The following is a 21650-nucleotide window of genomic DNA, read 5'->3' on the forward strand; positions in this document are numbered from 1 at the left end:
TTTCAAAGCTGTGTGAAGGGTCAAGCATTATTTTGGTCCTTTTGTCCCTATTAATTATTGGAGTGCATTTGCTGTGGAGCTTCCTGTTTAGTTTCCTCCTAATGGAAATTAGTTTGCAAGCACTAAAACTTATCTGCAAACCAAATCAATGCTCAATAAATGGGGACAGTGAGGAAAGGTGCTTCAAAAGTATCCTAATCAAAAAGCTGATGACAATAGTCACTGTATTTCAATGATCACTGCGGTCATGCTTTTCTCTAATACAAGAGAGTAATATCAGGAGTCCATTTCAAAACAAGCAAAATGTGCTACATGCAGTAAGGCTATAGAACACTTGCCACAGCAGTTTGTAGAAGCTAAAAAGCTTAAGCAGAGAATGAGCAAGTTCTTGGGAGAGAATCCATTGAGAGTTACGTTGAAATGACATCCACTGCAGGAGACATTTGTATGAACTACAGAATCTCCAGAGAACACTCAGGGAAGGGATCATGTGTTTGTCCTGGTCCTTAACTCTAACTGAGCACCCGCTTCAGTGCCTGCCAGAGGCAGGATATTGGGCTAGATGAATCCCTGTGCCAATCTGATATAGCTGTTATTATATTCTTAACTTAAGGAAACTGAGGAAACTGAAATAAAGCATACTTGCCCAATGTAGGTAAACATATAAGTTGAAATTAATTTGTTTTGTTAACAGCAAATGTTTTGAAGTCTTAGTACAAACCTCTCTGTTGGCAGCCTTATAATGAAATGGAACCATTCAGGATCAATTTCTCAGTGGCCTTGTCTGTAAACTCAAGTTTGTAACTGTATTTCAACCAGACAATGCACTCCTATAGCCTGAGCAGCAAAAGGATAGAGTTCTTTATCTTTATATAAAGTGTCTGAATTCTGTTTATGTTAATATTGGCTCTTACAGGATTATTCTAATGCATAATAGGAATAACTTTTGTATATTAATATTGTTGAACACATGTGGTATTCTGCCCCAGCTAAAGTTGCTCCACTGTATTAAGAAGAATTGATCAACATTTTTTGAAAAAACTAGTGCTTTGCTTGAGTATCCAGCTCAGGAAACAATTTCAGAAGTGGAGAATGCCCATCCTTTGAAAATCAATTCCTTTTAAGTAGTTCGTGTGAGCATTCTGTAACAGAGGGGCTTAGATTCACTAACCATATTTCAAACTCTTGGCTGCTTTTTCAAAAAAATCATGTACATACCATACTTTTAAAGCTTAGTACATGTGTTTTCATTTTCCAGCTTCCTGAACAAAATGTGATAGCTATATGGAACAGTTGGTGTTAACTATGTTTGGTACCTGTTCAGTTCCAATTGAACTCCCAATTATTTGCACTGCAAAAACAGGTTTAAATTTTTAAGTTCTGGTCTGCAACAATAAAGAAACATACATAACTTAAGACACACACACACACACATATATATAACAAATAACATTAATTATTTGCTTTTCATTCAGATTAATATCTACCACTATATATTATAGTATGGATTTTAAATTACTTTTCCAATCGAATACACTTTATTGGTACACTAGAAGCATTCATTTAGGTACAAAAAATAAATAAAAATTTAAAATTAACAAATGTTTATAACTTTTATTAAATTTAGTATACAACCTATCCAATTTTGAATGTAAGAGATGTTTAATCTGTGGGATCTCTAAAACAATAAGGCAGTAATCTATATCTTTGAAATGTTTTTCATTGGCAGCTAAAGAAGAACGTAAAAAAGAAGAGAGCAGTTTGGAAAATGCACAAAAATGGTAAGGTTTTTGCTAGTGTTTTCTAACAGTTTATTTTGGTCAAAGATGTTATTGATCTTATGAATTAAATTAAATAGGGAAAAGGATCTGTACTTCAAAGAAGTAATATGCTTTCTGAAAAATTCATATGTAGTCTTCCAGGAAAAAGTTCAGTTGAGTTTTTAGCCAGACAGCGTACTGTGTTTGAGGTTTTGATTACTGTCAACATTGAACTGAGTCAGAGTTTTACAGAATAGCATAATAACTGATTAACTACTTAATGTAGTAAAAAATGTATTTCATCACTTAGGCTACTGAATGCAGTACACTATGAAACCAGTGAAATCCTAATGGTTTTTTTGCATGAGTATCTATGCCTTACTTAGGCCAAAGGAGACAAAATAGGGGGAGAAGTGAGACGAATTCATTTTTAGATAGATAGTAAAATATTTAATAAGTTAGTATTTCTAATAAATATTGTTTTCCAAATTGAAGTTTTGTGAGAGTGAAGGATCTACCTTTAACCTTGTTTGTGTTAGTTATGTGGAACTGCTATAAATCAACATGAGTAAATTAATTTTTAACTTCTTATCAATATTTTTTCTTTGTGATCATTAAAGGCAGATCTATGGTAGTTTGGATTTTTATGTTACTTTTCTGAGCCCAGAGTCACTCCACCTAACTGACACACCTAGATTAGTCTTCCTAGAGAGTCAGGAAAAAGGAGATAGGCACCTCCCAAATGCAGTTCAAGTCTTAGGTGAACTGTTTCCATTTGCTTGCAGAAGGTGCCTAAATTGGCTGAACTGTTGGCTGACATCAACTGGGGCTTTACTTCTTAATTTCATTTGGCAAGGGTGGCTGGCTGGCTTGTTTCCTTTTTACTCAGCTCCAAACCTACCTTTTGTGGTACAGGCTCTTTTGTATTCTACCTACTTTGTAGCCTTTCTGGAGCAGAGTAGATTCTCCAGGGCACGGAGAATTAATTTGCAGTTGACTTAAGGAATTTGTCGTCTGATACAGAGTTTGGCTTTTTCAGTTGCTAACTAAACATTCAGTATTTTAAATTACTGCTAAAAAGATGTGTTACATTTGAAAGTCAGAAAACAGTCCAGGAAGCTAGATTAAGCTGGGTGAAAACAAAACGGTGCCATTGAGGGGGAAGGGCTGAAGATGAAAGATGAAGAGGGGAGGAGGAGTAAGCATCAGGATGAAGGCAGAGTGAGAGAGTGTGCAGAAATTTAGAATCCTGGAGCATGCAGGGACAGCTGTATCAGCCACAGCTGGGGTGGAGAAGGGTTCCCTTAGGAAGAAGAGGGCGTGATGGCACCAGGGCTGCTGTTACATGAAGCAAACCTGAGAAGACAATTTCTGGTCTTGCTGTTCCTGGCTCAGCTAACCTAGTCAAGGGTAGGAACAGCTGAGAAATATTTGGCCAAAGTGAATGTAATGGAAATTACATTGCCCAGTAGACGTGTTTTAACCATATGACTATGACTGAAGTATTATTTTAGTATTTTTAGGGTTTGAAATCCCAGAATGGTTTACATGGGTATTTAAAGCTGCATTAGCTTTATCTTTATTTATTTATTTTCTCCTTGTAGTGTCACTACAGGACTCTTCAACTCTGAATATTATAGGCTTGTTCTTACCTATTTCATTGTGATTCCTTTACTGTGGATCACCAGTTGACTCAAAATATAGTTACGTGTTTCATACAAAACCTATGTAAGAAATTCAAAAGGCTAAAGTTGATCACATATGAGCATTTAAAAAAATATTAATAGCTCACCTTGAACAATATGTGATATTCTTCAGCATGTCCTAGAAGCTGTATCCATCTTTAAAGTATCAAAAAAGCCAGAGTATATTGGCTTTTGTGGCTGAAATCCAAGCTTCTTCACTTTGTGAAGCAGCTGGAGTATATATTCCTTTATTTTGGGGGGGTAACTTCTCTACTCTATGTTCTTCAAGCCTGGCTAAAACCTTGAATCTCAACCTAAGGCAGAAAAAGCTTGACCTAACCTTGGCAATTCTGTATGAAAGCATGCAATGCGGACTATACAAATGCAAGTATAAGTTAAGAAAGAAGTATTTGCTGAAGCTGCATCTGTTGCTCAAGTGACATCTGTTGAATAGTTGGGGACTCCTTACAAGTCTTTAATACACCTCTTAATTTTATTTTATTTTCCAGATTTACACTTACTGTGTTCTAGTTTTAGGATGTATTGGCAACTGTAAAGAAGAATATAACTTTCTTTTCCTTAAATAAAATCAGTATTTGAAGAAAAAACAAATTATTTTGAAATATGTTGTTACCTTTCTTTTTAAATTATAGCATTATTTTAATAAGTATCACCATATCATTCAGCATTATTACATCTACCTTGCAGAGAAAAGTAATTCAACCTTTATGAAAATGAACATACTTTTGTTTTGTTTAGATGAGTCTCCATGTACCTAATAATGTGAGCTATTCCATTTTATCTATGCAAAGCAATATTATAAAGGTTAAAAATGCACAGTCATTTAAAATGCTATCGGAAGTGTCATCTATTATAAAAGACTACTTTGAAAATACCCAGCTGTATAGCAATTCAGTAGCCACATTTTAAAATTACAAAAGCATTAAAATATTGGCAATGTATTTTCATAAAATTTATTATGTGCTTATTGACACATGCGGAAGGAGATGATTTATTTTCAGTAAAAACTTTGCAAACTGACTATTGGCGCTGTCTGTGGCATTTTGTTGCTACTCCCAATTCTCCCTAAGTACTTGAAGATTATTTTTAACCAAGCCTGGAGATTTTTTCCTGATTGGCATGCGACCTTTCCGTAGTCCTTCAACAAAGATAAATGGGAGAATAAGGTCTTCATGGAGTGTTGCAGAATAAAATTAAAGAAATAGATATAATATAGAATTTCCTGAAATGCAAGAAGTTAAGTTTTTCTCATTAAAATTGGATGCCCATGATTTGCCTGTGTTGACATCTCTCTATGATGGCTCATGCATCTCTAAGTTATCCCCCTGGGACTGAGGTAGGTGTTGGAAGGTTAGTTATACTTGGCGTGAATTGCTGCTATGATTTCCAAGGCTTAGGGCAAGTTATGGTAATTACCAGCCTTGACTACTGAATCAGGAACCAGCCTTCAGAGAAACTCTGTCCCCAGTGGGCTTATGTGTTGACAGTTTTTTTTCCTCCTCCCTCATAGCTTTGAAGAAACAGTGGGATACTTCGGGATAAAGCCAAAGCCTGGCGAGAAGGAGATCACACCAAACTACGTTTTCACGGTGTGGTACGAATTCTGCAGTGACTTCAAGACCATTTGGAAACGAGAGAGCAAAAGCATTTCCAAGGAACGGTAAGGTTCTAATAAAGTCATTAATACCATTTTAGATGTCTGGGAAACTGTTCCTTCTCAAACCCAACAAATTATACTCCTGTATTTCACAGGCGTCATTGTTTTCTTTCAGATCTAATGGACATCAAGGAAAGATTATTCCCTCAGGGTGCGTAGGAAAATTCACCAAAGGCATGCTGTCCCTACAAAAAGATAAACACATATAATCTGATAAATTACACTTTTGTAACCCCTTCCAATTACTAGCTAGTAAAATGAAAGGGGAGCTGTGCTAATTTGTAACAGATTGCTTCTCTGTGCATTTTCATGTTGAACTAGCCTAAATGAGGCGATATTGCTGTCGCAGACAGTACAGACAAATAAAAGTGAATGCTTTTCCAGTTAATATACTGCACTTGCATCAAAGGGAAGCCCCAGAGATTCAGGCCACACTTAGCACAGTGTCGAAGCCCCACACTGAATTTACAGCACTACTTCTGACTTTTGGTGTCCTGCTGAGGACATCAAACTACTTGCCGCTAGATCTCACCACAGTCTCCTGATTTTATTAGTTAGAGTGAAAAAAAAAAAACACCAAACCCTTCAATTATTTGCTTGATTTTCTTAAAGAAGCTTAAAATCTTTTACAAAGAAAAAACAATTTCACTATAAGCGCACCATGCTTACTGTGTCTCAATTCATTTGAAAAGTCCTAAAGAGTGGTAATGTGTTCATGCTTTGGAAAGAATGGATTAATCACTTCATTCCAAATTGACACAGATGTAGAGAAAAGTATCAGCAAAAGTAGAAAACTCATTTACACTTGCATTTTCCATTTTGCTACAAATCAGTGTGGCTTTTAGGTTCATGTAGAATAGATTTTTAAAGGGCAAGATGTAGAAATTAGAAATTCCTAATTATCAGCCTTATCAACATTGTTTTACAGACATCACAGGTTTTGAAGACTTGAAAATTGTAGCTTTTTGTGTCATCTATGTTATGATTAGATTGGTTTAGAACCTGACAACTGCAAACATATTTAAAGAATCTTTTATTTCCTTGTGTCTAGATCAATATGCAAATTTGTTTTACATCAAAAAACTGTGTAAAATAAACAGTCACTGGCAGATTGCTATAATAATGATAAGGATCATCTCAGGGATATATTTTCTGCTGAATCATCACTTATTGTTGTTCCAAAAGCAGTTAGGAGGAATGCAAATTAACTATCCAAGAAAAAAAAAATCCAGACCATATATCCATTACTTTTTATGTAATTAGCACCTTGCTGATGGCATACAATGATCCCTTCAAAGAAATTGATTTAAAATGCCTTGTAAATGTTTTAACACTGCATAACTTCTTAAACCTTCTTAATACTACATTCAAGAAATCTTTGTTTGTAAGTAAACTGTTATATTCTGTGCTTTCCTACTGGGGTGAGATGAGAATTTCTTGTGGTTCAATAATTATATAAATAAAATGTACAAACAAAAATACAGCACAAATATTTCACCAGCTCCTTTGATGGATACCTTTATTCCTATTCATAAATGTAAAGCAATACCAGTAGAACGCAGAGCACCAGTTATTGTAATACTTCAAAGAGCTGACACTTTCTGGATTATAGAGACTGTTTTTCAGAGTTCACTTCAAACTATTTTTATGAAGTTTCATTAATCTCAAAAGGACAATTCATTGTCCTTTACATTCAGAATTTGGGTGATTCATCAAGACAATGAGCTGCTGAAATGAGGAGCATAGTGTAGTAAGTAAATTAGAATGACAACAGAACTGTTTTCATCATCCTGAATTGTATTGTAATGTGCTACTGAAAAGAGGAAACTCATGAAATCAGTAGATTAAAATGATGGAAAAACTATTTTCATTACCTGAAAATGTCCTGTAAAGTCATGACCACTTAGGGGTTCTGTTTTACAAAGTATAAGACTAACACTTGATGAGCTGCTGTCCAAGAAATTTTGAAAACAAGCTGAGAGTCATTGTACACATTGGTAACTAAAAACCTTAGTATGACAGGAATGGACAGCTGTCTTCCTTAACGGGCTAATTAATTGGATGCACTGTTTGTTTTGAATTTAATAAAAAAAATAATCTGTTTATCATGATCAAATTCTCTTGTTTTAAAGGAAATTTTAAAGAGGAAGAATTGGCAATGTAAGTCAATATTTTCAAACTTGGGTTCTGAAACTGAGGCATTGATATCCTTCTGTAAACCTGTTTACAATTGGATTACCCTTCAAATTTCAGTAGGAGTTGCAGAAACTCAGAGTAGAAAGTGTCTGAATTAGTTAGTCACATAGATACCTAAAAATGGATTTCATTGTTTACATTTATATAGGAATTTTAATCACAGAATCACAGGATGGCAGGGGTTGGAAGAGACCTTCGGAGATCATCTAGTCCAACCCCTCTGCCAAAGCAGGTTCACCTAGAGCAGGTTGGACAGAATCGTGTCCAGGCAGGTTTTGAATAACTCCAGAGAAGGTGACTCCACCACCTCTCTGGGCAGCCTGTTCCAGTGCTTTGGCACCCTCAAAGTAAAGAAGTTATTTCTCATGTTGAGATGGAATTTCCTGTGTTCCAGTTCGTGCCCATTGCCCTCTGTCCTGTCACTGTGCACCACTGAAGAGAGTCTAACCCCATCCTCTTGATGTCGGCCCATTAGCTATTTATAAGCGTTGATAAGATCCCCTCTCAGTCTTCTCTTCTCCAGGCTAAACAGACCCAGGTCACTCAGCCTTTCCTCATAAGAGTGGTGCTCCATTACCTCGATCGTCTTTGTAGCCCTCTGCTGGACTCTCTCCTGTAGTTCCCTGTCTTTCTTGAACTGGGGAGCCCAGAAGTGGACACAGTACTGCGGATGTGGCCTCACTAGGGCAGAGTAGAGGGGGAAGATGACCTCCCTCAACCTGCTGGCCACAGTCTTTTTAATGCGCCCTAGGAGACAATTGGCCTTCTGGTCCACAAGGGCACATTGCTGCCTCATGGTCAACTTGTTGTCCACCAGGACTCCAAGGTCTCTCTCTGCAGAGCTGCTTTCCAGCAGGTCAACCCCTAACCTATACTAGTGCATGGGATCATTCCTCCCTAGGTGCAGGACCCTACACTTGCCTTTGTTGAACTTCATTAGATTCCTCTCTGCTCAACTCTCTATCCTGTCCAGGTCTTGCTGAATGGGGGCACAGCCTTCTGGTGTGTCAGCCACTCCTCCCAGTTTTGTATCTTCAGCAAATTTGATGAGGGTACACTCTGCCCGCTCATCCAGATCATTGATGACTTATGTTGAACAAGACTGGACGCAGTACTGACTCCTGGGGAACACCGCTAGTTACAGGCCTGCAAATGATCAGAGCCCTCTGAGCTCTGCCATTCAGCCAGTTCTCGATCCACTTCACTGTCCACTCATCCAACCTGCACTTCCTAAGCTTTCCTATGAGGATGTTATGGGAGACAGTGTCAAAAGCCTTGCTAAAGTCGAGGTAAACAGCATCCGCTGCTCTTGCCTCATCCACCCAGCCAGTTGTGACATCATAGGAGGCCATCAGATTGGTCAAGCATGATTTCCCTTTGGTGAATCCACGTTGACCACTCCCAATAACCTTTTCCTCCACATGCTTAGAGATGACATCCAGAATAAGCTGTTCATCACCTTTCCAGGGACACAGGTGAGGCTGACTGGCCTGTAGTTTCCCAGGTCCTCCTTGCCCTTTTTGAAGGCTGGACTGATATTGGCTTTCCTCCAGTCCTCAGGGCACCTCTTCTGTTCTGCATGACTTTTCAAAGATGATGGAGAGTGGCTTAGCAGTAACATCTGCCAGCTCCCTCAGCACTCGTGGGTGCATCCCATCAGGGCCCATGGATTTGTGGGTGTTGAGTTTGCCTAAATGATCTTTAACCTGATCCTCCTCGATCAAGGGAGAGTCTTCCTTACTCCACACTCTCTCTCATACCTCCAGCGTCTGGGGTTCCTGAGGGCAGACCTTAGCAGTAAAAACTGAAGCAAAGCAGGATAATCATAGAATCATTTAGGTTGCAAGGGACCTTCAAGATCATCGAGTCCAACCATTAACCTAACATGGCCAATACTGGATTATAATTTGTCTCTCAAGAAACATGTCTCAGAAAATTCAAAATTGAATTACAATATGCGGAATTATCATTATGCAAAGGTATAATTAAAAATGTATTAGCTTAAAATTAATAGTAGTAAAAATAGGCCAAAAGATCTAAGATTCCAGAATTAAAATTTTATACTTAAAAGTAACTACTTTGCATTGTGTAACAGACACCATTAAAATCTCTGAATTTCAGGAGAAGAGAGTACCGCCTTGAAACTAAATGACAGCCTCAGCTGCAAGAGCCGGTTTTGTCTAAAAACTACTTGGCTCCCAAATGTAACACAACTGTAGAAATCTAATTAGATTTCTATGAGACTTTTTCTTAAAGTAGAGGAAACACTTTAACTGAGCTGCCCTGCATTTAACCTACCATGAAAAAAAACTAGCCGCCTGCAAAATATAGTTGAATCATTGTCTCTTTCCTGGGCAAAATTTGCACACCATTTAGGAATGCAAGACAGAGTTACAGATAGATAACAAACCTAAATTGATATGATATAATAAATAGATGACTATAGAGATGAAACATTCCCTTCAATACTAGAATGCAACTACAATAAAATAAAATTCATTTTGACGATCACCTCTTCATCCCTGACAAACAGCTTAATGTAAATGCACCATAATCCTCACCAAATGTTGGAGACTTTTTTTTTTTTTGCTGTGTTTTGGGTAAAAAACAATTTTGTTGTTCACAGCTTTATAATTTAGCATGTCTCTGCATCTGGGTACATGAACTGCTTTTTTTGCTTTCTTCTGTTTATAAAATTTTGAGATGATAACTGAATTAAAGACTACAACAAACGTATATTGTTTTGACAACAAGGCACTTACACCACGGTAGATTACATATAATTCCACTCTCACTTCCTTTTTTTATACTACTAATTTTATTTGCAGTGGGCATGTCTATGAATTCAGAATCAAAACAAATACGCATTTATAAGAACTTAAATACATGAGACATATATATGAACGCCTATCTATAAGTTTATTAAAGCATTCAAGATCTGTTAAGGTATATTTTAAGAGGATATCCTAGCCCAGTCGGAATATAGGGAAAATGTATAAATACAGGAAAAGTACTAGTAGTTTGCAGTGAGCAGTTTCATCACAAACTGTGGTTGTATGTTTGGCAAAGTAAATGTGACAAGGATTATCATTATGTATTTATGGGTGTTACCCTTTAAATATGAAATAATCAGATATAAAAGGAATTATTGCTGTTAATTTGACCCACTGCTTAGCCTGCAAAGATAAAATTGCTACAATAGTTACCATACTGGATTAAGCGGTCTCTTTCAGATTGAACATACATACAAATTTTATAGGTCAGAATTCAGAAAAGAAAAAGAAAACTGAAGCTTGTCTCAACAGCTGGAGAAGCCATAATCATTATTTAATGAACAGAATTATATACTTCATCTTAAAAGTAGGAAAAAATCCTATTTTTAATGCTACTTTTTATAAAAGGTCCTTTTTTAAAAATGCTTTCTTAGTTATTTAATTTCATCTCTAGCACAAAACATGTTGATGGTCTCATCTTAATCTTGTGAAAAAAGACCTAGTGATTTATATTTTTTTTTCCACAAAGGCAATAACAGGTTTGAAAAGCAGAAATTCTGACTGTAGCAGTGTTGGTAGCTAATGGTAAAGATATGTTCCTAGGTATCTACTAGTGGCCAGCTCAGATGGACTGAAGCATATTTGGTTAACCTGGGCTTTTGCTTACCTGGACTTTAGTAAAGTCTTTGACACCATTTCCCACAGCATTCTCCTGGAGAAACTGGCTGCCTATGGCTTGGATGGGAGTACTCTTTGCTGGGTAAAAAACTGGCTGGATGGCTGAGCCCAGAGAGTGATGGTGAATGGAGTTAAATCCAGTTGGCGGCCAGTCACGAGTGGTGTTCCCCAGGGCTCAGGATTGGGGCCGGTTCTGTTTAATATCTTTATCAATGACCTGGACAAGGGGATCGAGTGCACCCTCAGTAAGTCTGCAGACAACACCAAGTTGGGCGGGAGTGCCGAACTGCGTGAGGATAGAAAGGCTCTACAGAGGGATCTGGACAGGCTGGATTGATGGGCTGAGGCCAATAGTATGAGATTCAACAAGGCCAAGTGCACTTGGGTCACAACAACCCCATGCAGCGCTACAGGCTTGGGGCAGAGTGGCTGGAGAGCTGCCCAGCGGAAAAGGACCTGGGAGTATTGGTCAACAGCCAGCTGAATATGAGCCAGCAACATGCCCAGGTGGACAAGAAGGCCAACAGCATCCTGGCCTGTATCAGTAACAGTGTTCAGCAGGACTAGGGAGGGGGCCCCACCTCAATACTGTGTTCAGTTTGGGGCCCCTCACTACAGGAAAGACATTAAGATTCTGGAGCGGGTCCAGAGAAGGGCAATGCAGCTGGTGAGGGGTCTGGAGAGCAAGTCTTATGAGGAGCGGCTGAGGGAGCTGGGATTGTTCAGCCTGGAGAAAAGGAGGCTGAGGGGAGACCTTATCGTTCTCCACAACTACCTGAAAGGAGGTTGTAGTGAGGTGTGGGTTGGTCTCTTCTCCCAAGCAACAGGCAATAGGACAAGACGAAATGGTCTCAAGTTGTGCCAGGGTATGTTTAGATTAGGTATTGGGAAAAATTTCTACACCAAAAGGGTTATCAAACATTGGAACAGGCTGCTCAGAGAAGTGGTGGAATTGCCATCCCTGGAGGTATTTAAAAGATATGTAGACATGGTGCTTATCAACATGGTTTAGTGATGGTTTTGTCAGTGTTAGGTTGATGGTTGATCTGAAAGGTCTCTTACAACCTAGACAATTCTATGATTCTATACTTTTGATCTGAACTGTAGCCTTTTTCTTCCTATTGTTTTTTCTTATGCACTAGCTTTCCTAAAGGCATAGAAATAGATTTTTTTTTCTTGTGACTACAGAGCTAAAATTTCTCACCCATTTCATACAGATAATCAAAACACTGTCAGTAGATCCAGAAGAAATAGAAATATATCAAGCGTATTAGCAATTTGAGGTTTGGAGAAAAATGCCACTGACAACATACGTACATTTCACTACATTTATACTGATTTAGTTAGTGGACATTTATTCTAAATGCAATTTAAAGATTTGATCAATAATGACCAAGTTCTTTACAGAAGATGTAAGCCTGAAGGCTTGATTAGGCAATTGTCTTGCACAACATGGTAACAGAAGTGGACAATGTCCAAACTTCATAGTCTGTTGATAAGGCTCCTAATTGTGAAGCTGACCAAGGACTTCATAAAATCATCCGCCAGACCAGGTAATACACAGGCATCTGTCTTCTAAAATTTTGAGACTGCAGTGTAGCCTGCTATGTTGCATGGGCTAGCAGTGTTTCAGGAAACGGTGCTGTTACTTAAGGATTAGTTTATGGGCTGCATACAGAGATTATGATATGACTGAGTGCAGTAAGGCATGTAACAAATGAAAGAAATTTGATCTATGGGGATATTTCTTAGTGTCTCAAGGGGAATCGCTGTTCAGTTGTGTTAAGGATCTGGGCTGGGTATGTAGCTTGACTCTGGGTTGAACAGTGGATGTTGACTGTAGCTACCCCTGCTTGTGTGTCTCCACCCATATCTGAAGATACAGTTTGCACAATTCCTGTGCCACCACAGTCTTATGGGAGAAGTTTGAACTTCAAGTCATGGAAAGCTCAGGTGGCATGTTCCAAGCTATTTCATAACCGACAGCTATCCTCATAACCCACCAGCTGCATGGAAGGAGCTGTAGAAGCGAAGAGAATGGATTATTCCAGAATATCAAGAGGTTGAGCAAGAACCAGATAATTTGGTCTCTGTTCATACACCAACAGAGCCTGAACATACACAAGTAGCAACTGGCTTGTTTAGAAGAGATTCTGGTTTTCCTAACTTGGGGCTTTAGAGCATGGAGCATGCCAGCTTACACCTACTTCTGTCTGACTTGAATGACAGGGGTGAAAATGACAAGTTTCTCTGGTTAGTCCGTGGTTTGATAATATCTTTTCCTGTAAGGAAGATAATGTCTTTTCCTTCATGAGCTTATGAAGGAAACTTTTAATAAATACAGCGTTATGTTTAGTTTTGGCTTCTGTGTCCCTAATTAAGATTTAGCTTCTGTGTCCCTAGTTAGAAAACAGTAATTTTTAATAAAAATAATTTCTTTATTTTTCACTTGTATCTTCTAATTTAAGAGGCCTGACTTGCATCCAGTTTACAGGGGAAGACAACATCTGCCACATAGAGGGAGGAAAAAGCCAATTATATTCCATTACTTATAGTAAAGATCCATATGCAGTATTGGAGTCTTGGTTCCCCTATTTAAATACACTGTTTTGATAATTTCATTCCATTTTGTTTCCCATATTGTATGGTAATGTACAATACATCACATCTTCTTTATTCATTAAGGTATATTGACCTCTTTTGCTCACTGTTGAAGGAGAGTAACTTTTCTTTTGAACGCATCCATACTGCATCTGGTCAGATTTCAAGGCTTAACCAGCCTGCATTCCTTAATGTTTTGGACTCATGTTATTGCTTGCTAAATTAACACCTGCACACCTTTTCTTTCTGTGTTGTGATTCAGCTGTTCTACCATCCTTTCTGGTCTCTGTGCTCTGCAGTGCTCTCTGTTCAAAAGTGCCCTTGTCACTATTTTTCTAGCGTGTTTTACTGCACACTTCTATCCTTTCTTGGATTTCTGTTTTAGATATACTTCTCTTGACTTTTCTGTTCTCTTTTCTTCCTCCTTGATTTCACTTCTGTTAGATTCAATGCCAATTTCTCTTCCATGAAATCTCTAAAACATGGCTAAACTAGTGTATCCATCCATGCTATTTTATACTGGTATAGGAAGGAAAAAAATAGCTTTTCATTGAGTCCGTTCTTTTGCACATCTCCAAACTCCCCCTCATGGTCATGCCTCTCTAAATGTCCAGTTCATGTGAGCTGCCCCGCTGTACATTAATTCATAGGACAAAAACTCAGAAGAAAGGGGTACAGAGTGGTTGGTGGGATGCTCAGTTCATGTTTGTTCAGCCTACGCCAGTGAGATGTACATTGTGGAGCTCTATCTCGGGGCTTGATTCTGCTACTGTTTCTCCAGAATACATATTAATTGAAGTTACCTGAGTGGAAGAATTTACTAGTCCCTATTATCATTCCAGCTGGTTATTGCACCATCTTAATGACTTCCCTGCCTCTCTAAGGAGCCCTTTTACTACGTAAGATTTGGCATTCTCTCCCATCTTCTATTTGGTGTCTCATGTTACACTTAAATAACAAATGAGTTTAAGTGACAAGATGAAGTGAGTAAACATTTTAAGCCCATACTTTGTAAATCTCACCCCCTAAGCAGTGTCACTGAGACACTGCTTAGTCTAGTAAATCTTCAGTAAATGTTTTTCAAAGTCCTCTTTAGATGTTTTGTTGGCCCTTAAACTGAACACAAGACTTAAGTGGATTTCCCGTATTCCCTCAAATTCTTTTCTGTTCCACCTAATTTCTATAGACTATAAATGTTAAAATTGGCCACCTTCATTATCATCTAATATAACTGCAGTTACTCACAAGGAAGAAGGGATATTTGACAGAATATTTATTTACCTTACATTTTGTCATTCTGTCACTTAGCTTTTGTTTCGCTTCAAACAGACTTTGAACAAGTAGTTGCTGAACAATTAAGAGTAGTTGAGGAAGTTTATACTTTTATAAGAAGAAGTTAAACAATTTACATCTATATAAATTCTCATAAACTACAATCAATGCCGTAACTTTATAATACATTTAATAGTTTATTTTAAGTTAACTAAAAATAATAGAATATTGCATGGTATATCTGCAGATTGGTTAATAAAATACGGGTCTAAGAAAAGATAAGAAAATAATTAGTAGTTTAGTTCCATCCTTTTGAATGTACTTTATTTGTAGTTCTGTTCTTTCTGTTCCTTATTCATCTCTAATTTTACTTCTAATTTCAATATACTTGCACATCTCCAAACTCCCCCTCATTAATATACTAATTTTTAGTATTTTAATAGAAAGCTATTCAAACAAAGTTATGCTACATTTATAAAAATGGGAAATTATTTATATTTGTGCTAAGGAAAGGTGGTAGCAAAAAAATAGAGTGAACAGAGAAGAGGCCTGCCTAAATTGAATTAACAGGGCTTGTCTATTTGCTAGTTAATTATTATTTAAGTGTGTGATGTGGGTTTTTTGTACTTATCTGAGTAACAGACTCAGTCAAATGTTGTGCATACATTCAACTTTAGACGCAGTTAAAGAATATTGTGTATGTTTGTAAATTTTGATGGAAGGCTGTCATAGCTTTTAATGGACAATTAAAATGATGTATTCCTATCTAGGGGTTTTTTTAATGAAAGTAAAAAAATGGAAAAAATGTGAAGAATCAACTACTGCTGTTAGCCAATTTTATTATTTTGAATTTGATAGTTTTCATACTATTTCATTTTTCTCATTTCAAGCATAGTGCTTCCAAAACAATAACTAGTTCTGGTATCCTACCCATGTTTAACAAAGAATTATTTCCATTTATAAGGCAGCTTTACAGCATGGGTGCTTCACTAATGTAGTTATTGACCTAACTACTATCTTGAAGTTGAACCATCTGATTTTAAAAAATCACAAAGAATTAAATTTCTTTTAAATTATGCGCTTATATTTCTGGTAATGCCTGCTAATCTTATCATTTATATGTTAGTAAAGGGATGGCTCTTTCCCTAGGAGACCAAATTTATCTATTTATTTATTTATTTATTTATTTATTATTTATAAAAAATATATGTAATATATAATTAGTCTGTCATTGTTATGAGCCAAATATCGCATGATTCAAATCATATTAGTGAGATGGTTTATTTTTATTTTGTATTCCAAACTATGCATTCTACTTTAAAAAATCCATGTTTCCTGGAAATTGTGCAAATATGGAATAAAATACACAGAGCTACGCCTAAATCAGTGGCAGGCATAAGTCTAAAAGTTTATAATCCCTAGAATTCTCCCTTCAGGTGAAAATACATGCTCTAAACATTTAAAAACTTTTCGGAAAACAATCCTAGGACCAAAGAGAATGTGATCGAAAAGAAAATGTGCTCAAAATAGGGAAGAGTTTAGAAGTTGATCCCTTGGTGTGATTCTGCTGAACCTGAATACTGTCACTTGAAATACATGATCATCTTTGCATAAACTTTGTAGCCGTGAGGAATAGCACGCTGTCCAGTGGCTGCTGTCATCCGTCATTAAGAGGCAAACTGTGCTGATTAACAAAATATTTTAAAAAGATGGAATGGTGTGTTACCACTTAGTTGTTTGCCTGTAGAAGAAGCAAACGCTAATTAAGTTTTAAAAAGACTTCAGATATATTTTTAAACTTACAGAATAATAATTTCGTATTTGTGTACTTTAGGGTATACTTACAGCTTCAATCAATGTTGTAGCTAAACAGTGTTGAAAATAAGTTTACTTGAAAGTAGTGTGTTTCCTTCTGTTCTTAAGCACTGGAAAGTGAGACAACAATAACTAGAAGTAGATTCTTCTAAAATACATAGCTCAGAGAAGGAATTTTAGTTTCCAGTTCTGAGCATTGATAAACACGATAATGAATTTATGAATGTGTTCTATGTTTTTAAAAGAATCTAGTTCGCTGCTAGTGTTACAGCAAGGAAGTACACATCAGTAATTGCAGTTATAATCCACTTTCCTTTCTGCTTTTCTTCCAAAATTCCTCAAAAATTGAGTGTGTCGAAAGTGGTTTGAACTGGACATGGTATTTTAAATGCTTTTTGACTGGCCATAGCAATTATTTCTGCCAGTGGAAAAAATTAAATAGGAGAAGAAAGTAGAATTTTTCAGCTCAAGAGTGCCAAGAAATATGTTGTTTATAGTAAAAGACTGATTTGGTGTGCATAAGTGAAAATTGGTTTGCAGAGTTCTCCTTGCTTGCAAAGACTCACTCGCAACTTCACTCTCTCTGCCTTTTGCATGTAGAATTGTGAAGTAGGTGTTTATGGCATCAGCATTTTAAAGGCACTGATAGCTGGCCAGATCCTGTATTAGGAGTGCCAAGAATTTTCTTTCCTTTTTGTCACTGTTTAGCACATAATTTTCCCCACCCTTTCCCCTGTCTGTAAGAGGACAGTTCAATCCCTTTTTGTTAAATTCTCTATTTCTCCTTTTCCTCTTGATTAAACTTCTGATTGGGTTCTTCTTGTTAAATCCCCACAGAAACAAGGGTTCTGTACACAAGACCCTAATAGCAAAAGGCAAAAACTGAAGAATCAGATCTGTGTTCTTGTTTCCCCTTATCTCAATAGTGCTTTCAGTAGAGTGGTCTGTAGCTGCATACGCAACAGCTTTAGCTAGCCATAGACAAGAATCTTTTGCCTCTCCTCCCTATCACCACAACACATGGTCAGTCAATTCCATGTAAAGCAACGGGGTAAACATTAAGGAAAAACTGGCAGATGCTTTCATTTCAAGATTTTCAGAGGAAATATAATGTGTAGCCTGGCAAATGGCCTACCAAAATAGTATATTCTATATATACAACAGATTGAGCCAGGTAGCTTTTGATTTTTTTCAGGGAGGTATCTTCTTGCCTTGACACTGCAGCTTGTTTGGTGGGAAAGATACTCCATAAAATCCAGATCCTGCAAGAACAGAGAAATTGTTTGCCTGGTGACATTTTCAGTGAGCAATACAGACAGACTGTCCTTTTGCTTTTCTCTAAAAATGTACTGTGATCTACTTTTGGTACTTTATTACGAGCCTTTGAATAGTAATAACCGTTTGTTGGACTATTGTGCCTAAAAAAATTCAGTGGTGATGGTTCTTACGGATAGAGTATACATCAAGCAGAGACAGAGCAGCTTTAATTTCCTTGAATCTAATGATGTCTTTTCTATGTGTTTTGTTTCAGAATTAAAGTGGCTCAGCAATCAGTAAGCAAGTTAACTGCAGAGAAGAAAGTTGAAACGAAGAAAATCAATCCTACAGCTAGCCTGGTATGATTTGTTTCTCAGTATGACAATCAGAAGGGGTTTTGTGACACTATTCTTGTCATTCCGAATGATGGCGGGTTTCTGCTGTTGTTGAAGGCTGACGCAGTATGCTTAGTTTGAATGTAGCAAAGTGATGTTCTTCCCAAGGAGAACTCTTTAAGCTTATGCCCTATGCTAGTCCAGCAGTTAACTTTAAAACTTAGTTTAGTTGTGCCTAGGCATGACTCTGCTATTTGAGATAACAAATATGCTCAGCGCTGCTTTTCTGGTTTCTTCCCCCCTTCCACTGAAGTCTCTTGTATTTTCTTCCATGCTCTGCAGTGCATTGAGGTTCACTGCGTACATTTGTCCAATGGCTGAGTTTGTGGGTTTTTTCAAAAGCTTACAAAATCCTGTTTGCTCTGTTGAATAATGGTAGAAGGGATTAAATCCTTATCTTATTCCTTTCTGTTTCCCAGGTTTTTTAATACGACACAAAAGAGGACTAATAACTTACACTGTAGATAAAACCTTTTTTGTCTGCGTGCAAGGCGCACAGGTTAGATGAGCATTTCTGAAGCAAGAGACTAAGGGAAGGAAATGTGCATGAAGGAATCAGAGTATTATTTCCACTCCCAGCAGAGTGTATCAGTTGCAGGACAGGCAGCAGAGACATGAATGGGTACTTGCTTGGAAAGAAGTTATTAAATAACATAATCTAGCTAATGCTAAATTAGAGCCTTTATGTCAGCAGAAACCATTCCAGACAAGAGAATGTATTAGATTCATATGAATTTGAAATGTGTCTGGTTTTCTCTTGCTGCAGTGGTCTTCACAGAGCTGCATATTTTTAAAGGTATACAGTATTTGACCAGTGTGTAGCTGAAGCAAGCTCAGTTTCTCTACAGTAAGTAATGAACTGGTTCTGAGCCTTCCTTGAGTGCTCCAGGCATTTTTTTTTAATTAAAGAAAACTAGTGTGACTCGTTTAGTACTTCTCAGACTTCTAGACCAAATGTTCACGACAGCTTGAGAGGAGATGGAAAACTATAGACAAGAATGACAATACAACTCTCTCTTTTTCTTTAACAGAAAGAAAGACTACGTCAAAAGGAAGCCAGTGTGACTGCCAACTGAAAGAAGAAAGATGAAAATGATAGCGTGACTTCAGCCCTTGCATGATGCTTTACTACAGCCATGGCCCAGGGAGCACCTTATATTAGATACCAAATTGTGCTTTGCTGATCTGTTCCAAGACAATCCACTAAAGATTTTTCAGTTCCTTCAGAGGGGTTTGTACGTTCAGTGGAGGGAATTCTAAGAAGGTTTTCACATGAGAAGTCAAAATTATTTTCTGTAACTCTTCCTTACATTGCTTGAAATGCATCTGGTTATTTAATGGTTATTTAAAGTACTCTGTGCATAATGCACTAATATGGAAGAGCTAAAATGAGCATTGTGGATGCAGAGTTAAGTAATGACTAACAACCTGTAGGTTATTTACAGGGCTTTGTGTACATGAGAGCAAATAAGCCATTCAGCTCGCAAAAGACGATTACATCATACTTTTCGTTACTTCAACAGTAACTGAGGTAAAATTGACTGATTCTAAATAATTTTACAGTGTCTAAGTATTGGATGCATCTTTCTAAAACTGATTACATGTAATTATAGATTTATGCTGTATTTTACTATAAATATTTTTATAGAAGCTTCAGCTTATGCCATACATTGAAATGGAAATAATATTTTGCACATGAAAAGGAATAGCTTCAAATTCTTTAGTTTTATGATTGATGGCATAACTGATTCATTATTTTTATGGTTTTAACCTAACATTTCCTAAATTTTGAGCTTCAAAAGAAAAATTATAAAAATGTATATTTTTATTTCAGTATATATTGAAAATATCAATTCCATAAAATGATGGTTTTATTAGTCATTATTCATTGAAATAAAATACAACAATATGTCTCCATGAAGTTACACATTTGCCATTAAATCTCTGGCTTTCAATTTGTTTGAGAGCTTTCTTTTAAACAGTGAATATCTCACTCTAGAATATATTATGCAGCCTGCTCTTGTCCCCCTATATTTATATGAAGAATAGATCCAGCATACATACAGATATATACATATATATATAAAATTTAATAAGTAAAACTTGAGGAAGAAATAAAAACCTTGCTCTCCTCCTGTAACATTATAACCATTGCCCATAAAGTAGCAGAGCCTGAAAAAAAAACCCTACAGAATATCCACTGTTATTTGAAGATTCTTGCTGCATTTTTAGGATTTGGACTCTTAGAAGGAGACATCTTGAAGCAGAAGTTAATTTCAGGTAAAATATAAAAGTCATTTTTAAATACAAGTAGGTAACAACCTATAAATAGGAATGACAAAGTGGAGAAAATGTGCTTCTGCTTGCTGTCCTTAAGAGAGAAATCCCCTTCTTTATGATAATGGTGTCTGAAGTTGGTTACAAAGAAAAATTTGGTGAAGCAAAAAAAATACAAAAAGGTAATGGGGTAATGGGGAGAAGGTATTAGTCCTTTGCTTAAAAGCTGGAAAGAATTTACATGAGACAGACATGCAGCAAATTAGATAGAGAAACTGATGAAACCTAAGGCAAAGTCATCCTAAAAGTGTACACTTATTAAAGAAAACAGCAGGTCTGAAGACACCCATTCATGAAGTGACGTGAACATTTCATATATTGCAGGTTTCTTAAATTTCCACATAAATAAAAATAAGGCAATCAAGATTCCCTTGTATGTTTTGGAGTTTCTGGCTGCTGCAGATATACTCAGGATGTGTAAGCATAACTCTTATGAAAACGGTCAATAATATACCAGCAAAAAGGATCTGATTTGTTGTTTGGCTCTCCCCATTGCAGAGAAATAAATTGCAAACATTTAAGTTTTCTGTCTTCCAGCAAATAGGAAAGTACATTTGTTTCCAGTATTATTAGTGGTAAACAGCAGCGGCAATAATGCATGTAAAAGCCAAAGAACAACAGCAAACAAGACAATTCTGATGAGTATTTAAGCAAACAACCATTGGGTTTTGATATGGTTTTCTATCTATCATGAAGATAGTGTATATTGCCATTTGACTTGATTGGAAATTTTTCAATGAAATGTTTTACTTGAAATATTAATCAACAAGAGTAGCACTGTTTGTGAAAAAGGATTGGTTTTGAAAATTCTCATTAGAAATATATTATGGAAAAAAGTTTTTAAATCGCTGAAATATCCTTTTCAAATTTTCTAAATGTGAAGTTTCATTTTTCAGTTCAAATTGACTTTTCATTTTGAAATGTTGAAAAATGTATATAAAAAGGGATTAAAATTAAAATTATTGATGTAAAGCATTTCTTGA

General features: G+C 36.7%; 1 protein-coding gene across 6 annotated transcripts in view; it reads left to right on the top strand.

Annotated features, from left to right (window-relative positions):
- The window catches only part of FMN1 (formin 1), a 200199-nt gene extending 179916 nt beyond the window's left edge, over positions 1-20283 (top strand). For all 6 annotated transcript variants that reach the window (XM_074584990.1, XM_074584992.1, XM_074584991.1 and 3 more), the window contains 4 exons: positions 1730-1781; positions 4977-5126; positions 18210-18294; positions 19362-20283. In XM_074584990.1, coding sequence (XP_074441091.1) covers positions 1730-1781; positions 4977-5126; positions 18210-18294; positions 19362-19406 — 332 coding nt within the window. In that variant the 3' untranslated portion in view covers positions 19407-20283. The remainder of the gene's footprint in view (positions 1-1729; positions 1782-4976; positions 5127-18209; positions 18295-19361) is intronic.
- The last annotated feature ends 1367 nt before the right edge of the window (positions 20284-21650 follow it).

The sequence above is a fragment of the Larus michahellis genome, chromosome 4 (assembly GCF_964199755.1).
Source record: "Larus michahellis chromosome 4, bLarMic1.1, whole genome shotgun sequence".
In the NCBI taxonomy this organism is placed as follows: domain Eukaryota; kingdom Metazoa; phylum Chordata; class Aves; order Charadriiformes; family Laridae; genus Larus; species Larus michahellis.